Source organism: Helianthus annuus, chromosome 3, assembly GCF_002127325.2.
Source record: "Helianthus annuus cultivar XRQ/B chromosome 3, HanXRQr2.0-SUNRISE, whole genome shotgun sequence".
Classification (NCBI taxonomy): Eukaryota; Viridiplantae; Streptophyta; class Magnoliopsida; order Asterales; family Asteraceae; genus Helianthus; species Helianthus annuus.
In genome coordinates this window covers 152,198,979-152,208,902 of record NC_035435.2, presented here as the reverse complement: position 1 = coordinate 152,208,902, position 9,924 = coordinate 152,198,979, and the positions used below count along the sequence as shown (strand labels likewise).

Sequence of the window (9,924 nt, the reverse complement as noted above, 5' to 3'; positions counted from 1 at the left end):
TTTGACCCCTCTATAAATTAGCCTTCCTTTTCCTTATTTGGTAGTTGGACAGGATGGAGCGAAAAAGGTATAGACAGCGACTTTCCGAAATCTTCCGGCTACTGGATGCTGTTGACGGCTTACTTCAGTTGCAGCATCATGTAACGAAGTCGATGCTTCGGAAAAGAAGGCCAGTCCCCAACGTTGCTGCAACCCGGGCGAATCGTGCCTGTAAAAGTGTTGTTCCTGAGGATCCTCAACCAGTGGATTCTGGTTTGCTATCCTTGTCATCTGATGTTTTGACAGAGCTTATCCCAGTTGATCACGTCCAACGTTACCGTTTTTCGTACCAACGTCGTTCTGGTGGTGGTTCCAAGAAGGTTCTGATGGATGATTCGGGAATGGTGGCTCCGGCAGTGGACGGTGAATCATCTGGCAGCTTGGCCGTTGATCCTTCCACGTTTGTTGATGGTGGTGTGGTGCTGCATACCCCTGCAGTGGTGATGGCACCCAACTTCCATCAGTAGGTGTTTTGAACATGTTCTTTTTTGGTTCCCATGTGTTGGCTTTTAGCAACAGGGACAAGTACTTGGTTTGCTTAAGATAGGTCCTGTGTATGTGTAAAAATGCCTATCTGTTTTGTGGCGGTTCGTATATCTATTACCAAGATACCCGTCGTCAGCGCTGTATGTATTAACCCTATGACTGATGTATTTGAAAGTATTTCGTGTTTAAGGGTATTGTTTGTAGTTTTACCGTTTTGTGCAGTCATAGTGCGATGGTAACTTATGGTAAAAAACAAAAGTAAATGACTTTTATTAAACTTGAACTGAAATAAAACGAAAAGACACCACTGTGGGTGGGTTACAATTGCGTTTCGAAGAGATGTTCACTCTTGCTGTTAGGAGCAAGGCCTTACAAGTAACATTTTCTTAATTGAGTGATGTTCCAACTGCGTGGTACAGGTGTGCCATCTAGTCGAGATAAGCGATAGGCCCCTTTACCCAAGTCTTCTTGGATGACATAGGGACCTTCCCAGTTTGGGCCTAGCTTGCCCAAGGGTTCCATCCTGCTTGCTTCGTTGTCACGCATAACATAATCGCCTATTTTGAAAGTCTGCTTGGCCACTCGCTTGTTGTACTATCTTTCTAATGACTTCTTATACTTTGCTTCGCTGATGGCGGCTGCTTCACGCCTTTCTTCCAGTAAGTCTAGGCCTTCCCTTAAAGATCTATCATTGTCTTCGCCCGTAGTGAGGCGGCATAGTGACGGCAGTCCCGCTTCCGCGGGTATCATTGCTTCCGCTCCATAGGTTAGGCTAAAAGGAGTTTCATTATTGCTCGTCTTAGGCATTGTTCTGTGTGCCCAAAGGACGTTTGGCAATTCTTCCACCCAGGAGCTTCCCTCATGACCTAGTCGTCTCTTTATGCCATCCAGCAGACTTCTATTCGTCCGCTCCACCTGGCCATTCCCCTGGGGGTACGCTACTGACGTGAAGATTTGTTGGATTTGGAGGTTGGCGCACCATTCTTGAAAAACTCTATCTGTAAACTGTGTTCCATTGTCGCTTACCAGGTATAGCGGCAATCCGAACCGGCATACTATGTGTTCCCAGAGGAATTTTTTAGCGTTATCTGCCGTTATTTTGGCCAAAGGCTTAGCTTCCACCCACTTGGTGAAGTAATCAACGGCCACAATTAAGTACTTTAGCTTTCCGGGAGCCGGCGGGAAAGGTCCAACGATATCAACGGCCCATTTTTGGAAAGGCCATGCTGTTGTTACCGGTACTAAGTTGTTCTTGGGCCTTATTGTTTGAGGAGCGAATTTCTGGCAACTATGGCATTTCCGAAGTTCTATCACGGCGTCTTCGTGCATCCCAGGCCAATAATATCCGTCATTATGGATTTTGGCCACCACCGCCCGGGGTCCGGCGTGAATGCCGCACAGACCTGCATGAATCTCGCTGATAAGATACTTTGCTTCTGTTGGGGAGACACATCGCAACAGCGGTCCTAGGTAAGACTTTCTATACAGGACGCCGTTATTGGCCTCATATTGCAACGCCTTCGTTTGTATTTTCTGTGCTTCGCCCTTGGCGGGAGGTAGCTTCCCTGTTTCCAGGAATTGGAACACTGGGGTGTACCAGCAAGGCTCTTCCGCTGCAACGGCGGAAACATTCCGTGGTTCGATTAAGGGTGTTTGCAACGTTTCGACTTTGACTTCTTTTTCCATACCGGAGGTGGCGAGATTGCTGAGAGCATCTGCTATCTGGTTCTTACTTCTATATACGTGATTGAGCGTGACGTTATCAAAGGAAGCCATAATTTCTTTTGTTTTTGCCAGGTATTTTGCCATCGATTCATCTTTGGCTTCGTACGTTTCGTTTACTTGATTGTTGACCAGTAGCGAATCAACATACGCGTCTACCCTTGCTGCTCCCATAGATTTCGCCATTCTTAAGCCTGCCAGTAGTGCCTCGTATTTTGCTTCATTGTTAGAACATTCGAAGTCGAAACGTAAGGCATACATCAGCCTGATCTCGTCTGGGCTTACCAGCATTAAACCGGCTCCAGATCCTTTTCCACTTGATGACCCGTCGGTGTATAGTTTCCAGGTCTGCCGGGCAGTGCTGGATTCCGGGATGTCCTGGACGACAGGGTCCACGATAGCTTCTCCTTCGGGAATTTCGGCTAGAAAGTCGGCGATTACTTGTCCCTTAACTGCTGTTCGTTTCTGATATTCAATATCCAAAGCCCCTAGTTCAATTGCCCACTTTGCCAGTCTACCAGAGATCTTTGGCTTGTGCAGGACTTGTTGCAGTGGGTAATTAGTTAGGACCTGTACGCGGTGTGCTTGGAAATATCTTCTCAATCGCCGCGTGGCGTGTACAGGTGCCAAAACCAGCTTTTCCAGCGTGGGATATCGCGTTTCGGGTCCCGCCAATACCCGGCTGATGTAATATATTGGCGTTTGTCTCCCGTCTCGCTCAACCATAAGCACAGCGCTTACTGCGGTGTGAGCTGCCGCTAAATACATCTTTAACACCTCATTGGGCCTTGGTGCTGTCAGCATGGGTAATCCTTCTATGAAACGCTTCATGTCTTGCAAGGCTTTTTCCGCTTCACTGGTCCATTTGAAATTCTTCTTGTTAAGGCAATCTTTCAACGTTTTAATGAAAGGAAAGGATTTCTCAGCATGCCTTGCCAGGAATCTGTTGATCGCCACTAGCCGTCCATTTAAAGCTTGGGCTTCCTTCAATGTTCGTGGGGAAGGCATCCGCGCTATGGCGGCCACCTTTTCTGGGTTAGCTTTAAAATCGTCTCGGGTGACAACTACCCCTAGGAACTTCCCTTCTTCCACCCCGAAAGAGCATTTCTTTGGGTTGAGTTTGATGTTATATTCTCTAAGCCTTTGGAAAGTTTCCTCGATGTCCTCTAACATTTGCTTTTCTTCCCTGCTTTTGATTACTAGGTCATCAACGTAGACCTCCAAATTTCGTCCGATTTGTGTTTCGAACACCTTGTCCATGAGTCTCTGATAGGTAGCTCCGGCATTTCGTAAACCGAAAGGCATCTTTGTGTAACAGAAAATGCCCACATCGGTGTGAAACGCCGTTTTTTCTTCATCTTCTTTGGACATCTTGATCTGATGGTACCCTTTATATGCGTCTAGGAAACACTTATATCTGTAAGGTACCAAGGAATCGACCTTCAAATCAATTTCAGGCAGTGGGTATGCGTCTTTGGGGCGTGCTTTGTTTAAATCTTTGAAATCAATGCACATTCGCCACGTTCCATCTGGCTTTTTTACCATTACCGGGTTGGATACCCATGTATGGTATTGTGTTTCTCTGAGGATTCCAACTTCCACCAATTTTCGTACTTCTTTGACAACCGTTGCCTTTCGATCTGAGGCCATACTGCGTTTACCTTGTGCGACCGGCTTGACGCCCGGGAGCGTTGCTAGCTTGTGCTCTGCTTTATCACGGGGGACTCCTGTCATGTCCGAATGTTCGAAAGCGAAGATATCAACATTTCTTCTTAGCAATTGCTTCAAGTCGTTTTTAATTTCTGGAGAAAGGGTGTCCCCGATTGTGACCATTTGGTCCGGATGGCGTGGGCTTAGTACCTACTGTTCTGGACCCGTAGCTCCGGTGGGCCCTTGGCGGTATCTTTTGGTACTTAATACCTCTCCAATCTTGTCACGGAACACTGTTGCAATACCCCGCGGGGTAGGAAACTTCATGAATCCACGTGTCGTAGAAACTATAGCATGCAACTTCCCCAGGGTGAACCTTCCGATAATCACATTGTGGTATGACTCAGCGCGGACCACAAGGAAGGTTAGGAGTATGGTTCTTTCTCTGGGTGCTTGTCCAAACGTTACCGGGAAGGTAATTTGACCAATAGGGTCAACCTTTTCCCCTGTGAACCCTTTGATGGGAGCATGCACTGATTCAAGCAGTTTCCTATCTTCTGGTTGCATTCTGTTGAAACAATGCTCATAGATAATGTCTTCTGAGCTCCCGGTGTCAACCAGGATTCGCCTCATGCGGTAATCTCCCACTGCAGCGGATATGATTAGGGCATCGGTTGTAAGGTGTAAGTCCTCCATACGAGGTTCTATAGTCATTGTTGCTAGCATCCAGGGTTCAAGCGTGGAGAAGCTCCGTTTTGCCCCTTTTCCCATATCCGCGTGTACCATATTCAATTCACGCGGCCTCTTGCCTGCCGCCTTATCGTTTTCTTCCTTGACGACAGGTGGACCCTGCTTGATATCTCTTACTAGGTGTGCCAATTTACCCGCCTTTACAAAATATTCGATCTGTTTTTTTAGCTGAAAACAGTCGTTGGTGTCATGACCGCTCCCTTTGTGGTACTCACAGTACTTACTCGTATCTTTGTTGGGGTTCTCTTTCAGCGGTTTTGGAGGGTTGAACTTGAGGTTCTCCGAGGCTAAAATTTCTGCCGGAGTCTTGCTCAGGTTGGGGTATTCGGATCGAGGTTTCGACGGCTCACTTATTGAATAGGAGTTTCGGTGTCTATCGTACCGTGTGTCCGCTTTATCATTCCTTTGGTATCGGTCTCCCCTGCTTTTACCTCTAGACCCCCGGTGCTCCCTCTCCTCCTGGTTTTTTAGAGCTTCTTTCTTCCTATTGGCCGCGTGGCTAGCTGCCACTGCCTTCTCTTGTATGACATACACTTTGGCTATTCGAAGTATTTCATCGATTGTTGGGGGCACACCGTCCCTTCCATGAAGCGTCCTCAGTAACTCATCATCGTTTACACCTTGAAGGAAAGCTCCACATGCTAAATCACTCGTCACGCCTGGGATTGCCAGACTTTCCTTATTGAACCTGATAATAAAGTTTTCCACTGTCTCATTGTCTCGCCGACGGATGTGGAGGAGCTCATTTCTATCTTTCGTGTGTCTGCGCTGCTGGCTGAATTGTAAGATAAATTTGGACTCTAAATCTTCAAAGCTGTCTATTTCGCCCGTAGGCAGACTATCCCACCAGACTCGTGCCGCGCCTACTAGCGTTTGCACGAACATTTTGCACCATAAAGGCATGGACCAACAGGCTACCTCGCCGGCACTTTTGAATAAATTGAGATGGTCATCCGGGTCGGCGAGGCCATCATATTTGCCAACCGTTTGGGGCATCTTGGGTTTCTCCTTGATAGGGGCCTCGGCGATTCTTCGGGTGAACTTAGACCGGAAAGTCGCGTCTATCGGCTTGTACGGTCTGGTGAGTTCGCCTTCTTCCACGTTTATGGGTTGCACCGGTGGAGCGCGGAGTAATGTCTGGCATGGGGTTGGAGTTTCCTATTGGAGAGACCCGGGGCCTGACCGTGTTTCCTCTGTCATAAATAGGTTCCGCCATCGGCAGCGTCTGAGTGTAAACTGGTTGTGACGTTGGGAAAGTCCACCAAGGCGGCATGTAAGTCGCGTATGGCGATTGAGTGCTACCCTGCGCGGTTCCTTGAGGCGGGTACATTGAGCCCCGTATGAGGGTAAATACCCATAAGGGGGTGCATAACAGTACCCGGGAAAGTATACTTGGTTTCCTGGTGTGACAGGAGCGTTCATAATTCCAGCCGGCATGATAACCGGCTGGTGAGGAGGTGTTGACAATGCCGCTGTAAGCGCCGCAGAGTACAGCGGCGGCATCGAGCTGGTAACTAGAGGTTGATAGTATTGAGGCATGCTGGTTTGTGGCATGATGGTGCTAGGGTTTGCCGATGTAATAACAGGAATGGAGCCGAGGCGTGAAGACTGTGCACCGGTGGTTGTCATTGGGGTGAACATGTTACCGCTAATTCCCCCTGACCCCCTCGATTGCAATTGTGAGGGCACGTAAAGAAATGGATCCGTCACCACAGTCTGAGAAGAGACAGTGGTGATGCTGCCGAAACCTGGCGGCGGTCCTTCCGCCTCGAACTCCGGGTCCAGTGACCTAGTAATGGCCGGGGGAGACTGCGTGGTGGTAACGAGGCTCGTCCCCGACGTCAGGTTGTTGCTTGTCATCGTTTGATCTGCTATGTTCTGATCACTTGCCATGGGGTTCTGACTGACTGTTACCGAATAGGTCCCACGGATGGCGCCAATGAAGAAACACTGACCTACATAGCAATAACGGGTTAGGACTTCGATGATCAGTGACCCGAACAGTTAGCTGCAAAACAGAAACACCGTTAGGACTCGTTACAGGAATGGGGTTATTCCTGTAACCACCCTCTGGCGTGAGAATAAGTCTCGGTTTATGGGAGTAAAGATTGAGAGGAGAAAGTTGTGTGAGAGCAAGATGATCATACCTTATACGTTTACCTTTATTTATAGTTTTTCCATTAGGGTTTCCCCTAACTTAGGATGTATTCCGATAAGTTAGGGATATGCATGATCTTCCCGAAAAGTTGGAGATTTGGTTGTGTAACTTCCGTGCGGGGATGGAAAGTTCTAGAATAATCATTTATAATTATCTGTTTATATTAAAATAATAGGTAATGACCGGGTCGGGTTGACCGATGCGGGTCATACCTCGTCATGACTCGTCTACATTTCGGTTGAAAACCATATGCAAAAGAAGGTATTTAATTTCTCCCAAAGTTGTTTAAAATCTGGTTTTTTTCATGTTTTATAGATGGAACATGAAGTGTTAATGGACGATATGCAAACCATATCAGAATCAGATGACACATACTGGGAAAACAAATTGCCAAATGATTATGATGACATAATCAAATGGTCAAAAGATGATGTGAAATGGACAACAAAGAAGGAACTCTACTCTATTCTTTGCAAAGGGTTCCTAATGAGTAATGGTCAAGGGGTATACTTGATATAAATGATTCATTTTTACTATTTTTTTATTTAGTTATACCTTACTAAACAAATTAAATACATATACCTATATCTCATATGTATCTGTTGTTGACAGTGGTTTTTTCTTGCTAAAAGTGGGAAGAGATGTGTTATGCTACCAGCAAGATCATCACTTCTAGAAAAACAGTGGAATTGGATGCATCAATCCGAATCAAGGTTGTTTCTTCATCTCGCATTGTATTTTATTTTATTTTTTTATTTTTTTTTTTGTGCATGACACTGTATATCAAATATAATCTTTCTTTACTTGTAAAATGCTCTTTCTGCAAATTTGGAGAAGTGGCTTTTAATCCTACTCAACGTTGCAGTATCGTCTGCAAGATAAAATCCCAAATATTGTCACCTGAAACAACATATGCATGTTACCTAGTCTACAAACTACCACCAGAAAAAACCTCCGGTAGTATAGAGTTTCCGTTAAAAGTGAAGGATGCAAATTTTCATGATGAAAGTGATCGGGAATATTTCAATAATTTCCGGTCTATCTATTTACTTAGTCCTCAAATCCCAGTTATTAGACCAAGGGTTGATCAGAAGTCACACAACCCTTTGAATAGACCCAAACTGAAAGGCATTCCACGACAAAAGGATGATGGTTGGATGGAAGTTCAAGTATGTGAATTCCAACCTGGTACTAGCATTGAACCGAAAATAATGCGTGTTGACTTGGACACTTACGTTGGATAGGGATTGGACGAAATTCCGTCTGCTGGCCAGGAGACTTATATGACTTACTTTTCAATGGCATTGAAAGGGATCAGTGTGCAAGGCATTGAGTTTAGGCCCGAATAAATTTGTGAGCCAATGATAATATGATGGATATCGTAAGTTTGTTATTGTTGTATATTTTTATGTCTTACATTATTTGTAGATATAAGGCTACACGGTATGGGGTGCGGCCCTGGTGCGTCGCGGGTCGGCGACGGTCCAAACACCGTGCCGCCCCCATCCCGTCCCGTCTTGATCGTCGGCTTCTAGCCGTTTGCGACAAAGCGATAATGGTGGCCCCCCCACCTTTTTGACCGTTGAAAATAAAAAAAAAAACAAAATTTTCAAACGGCTATATTTTAAAAAACACCTCATTTCACTTCCATTTTTATAAATACTCACATCTTTAACCCCTTTTTTCACAACTTTTCACCCACTACCACCCCATCTCTCTCACATTTTATAAACCACTCTTCCCTTTTTATAAAAAATCATCATATTTTGTACCATTTTTTACCCGCTACCACCCCATCTCTCGCTAAAAAATTATCATGGCTTCACCCGTTTCTTCCATTTCTTCAATTTCTTCTATGTCTTCATCGTCTTCGTCCGAGTGGTATTCATCATCTTCGGAAGAGGATGCTATTATGCACAACATGATTATGAACGCGGCTCAGGTGTTCATGGCGGCCGATGAAGGGTCGTCCCAACGGCTAACTAGACGAGCAAAATATAACCGAGACCAAGAAGGTATTTTACTTTTTTTTCCTTATGTTTTATATAGATTTTAAAATGTATTTTATAATTAATTTCATTTATGTTTTGTTCTAAATTTATAGCCGGCCACGATAAACTAGTAGCCGATTATTTTGCCGACGAACCCGTGTACCCAGCCGAGATTTTTCGACGTCGTTTCCGCATGAGTCGTCCACTGTTCTTACGTATTGCAGGCGACATGGCCCAGTCTGATCCATTTTTTACATTGCGAAACGATGCTAGGGGGCAAAGGGGTTTCAGTAATTTACAAAAATGTACGTCGGCCATTCGCCAACTTGCATACGGTTTCGCACCCGATGCATTAGACGAGTACATTACGGTTTCAGGGGTGGAGTACAGGCGAGGTTACTACCTAGCCGATGGGATATACCCAACATACTCGACAATCGTTAAAACTATCCCGCACCCAACCGACGACAAAAGAAAAAAGTTTGCAAAGTTTCAAGAGGGCGCAAGAAAAGATATTGAACGGGCTTTTGGTGTTCTACAAAAAAATGGCACATCATTTCTATTCCAGCACGTTCGCAAACACCAAGGAGGTTACGACACATTATGTACGCTTGTATCATCCTTCATAACATGATCATCGAAGACGAAGGGAGAGCGATATGCGACTACGACGAAAACGCGTCTACTGGAAATTCTGTTCCAGTTAGTGAGGAACAACAAGATTTGAACGCCTTCGCTCTACGTAACGAGTACACACATCACAACCTACAAGCGGACTTGGTGGAGTACATTTGGAACAACGCTCAAAACGAACCCGCCCACCACATGGAAGACGAAGACTAGTAGCTTATTTTAATATGTTAGGATATTTTTAAGTTTTTTTTTAACTTTCGGTTTTTAAGTTTATGTTTTTTTTTTAATTTATTTTTTTTAAGTTTAATTTTTTTTAAGTTTATGTAATGTTTTTTAATATTAATGAAAATATTTTGTTACTCTATTTGTTAAATGTTTAAAAAAAGTTGAAGATTAAAAAAAATAAAAAAAATATAAAAGTGGTGGAGGATGATGACTAGGACCATCCTCCCATGCCCCCTAGTTTTGGAGGATGATCCATCCTTGGGAGGACTA

General features: G+C 45.0%; 3 protein-coding genes across 3 annotated transcripts; 1 reads left to right on the top strand and 2 right to left on the bottom strand.

The window, feature by feature from the left end:
• Positions 1-1,119: 1,119 nt before the first annotated feature.
• Positions 1,120-4,080, bottom strand: LOC110932240. The gene has a single exon (XM_022175592.1). The coding sequence runs from the start codon at positions 4,078-4,080 to the stop codon at positions 1,120-1,122; it is 2,961 nt and encodes a 986-aa protein (XP_022031284.1).
• Positions 4,081-4,107: 27 nt separating this feature from the next.
• Positions 4,108-5,643, bottom strand: LOC110932239. Its single transcript, XM_022175591.1, has one exon. The coding sequence runs from the start codon at positions 5,641-5,643 to the stop codon at positions 4,108-4,110; it is 1,536 nt and encodes a 511-aa protein (XP_022031283.1).
• Positions 5,644-7,054: 1,411 nt separating this feature from the next.
• LOC110932238 (F-box protein At2g02240-like) lies at positions 7,055-8,154 on the top strand. Its single transcript, XM_022175590.1, has 5 exons — positions 7,055-7,066; positions 7,121-7,309; positions 7,418-7,518; positions 7,671-7,974; positions 8,050-8,154. The coding sequence occupies exons 1-5, from the start codon at positions 7,055-7,057 to the stop codon at positions 8,152-8,154; spliced, it is 711 nt and encodes a 236-aa protein (XP_022031282.1).
• The last annotated feature ends 1,770 nt before the right edge of the window (positions 8,155-9,924 follow it).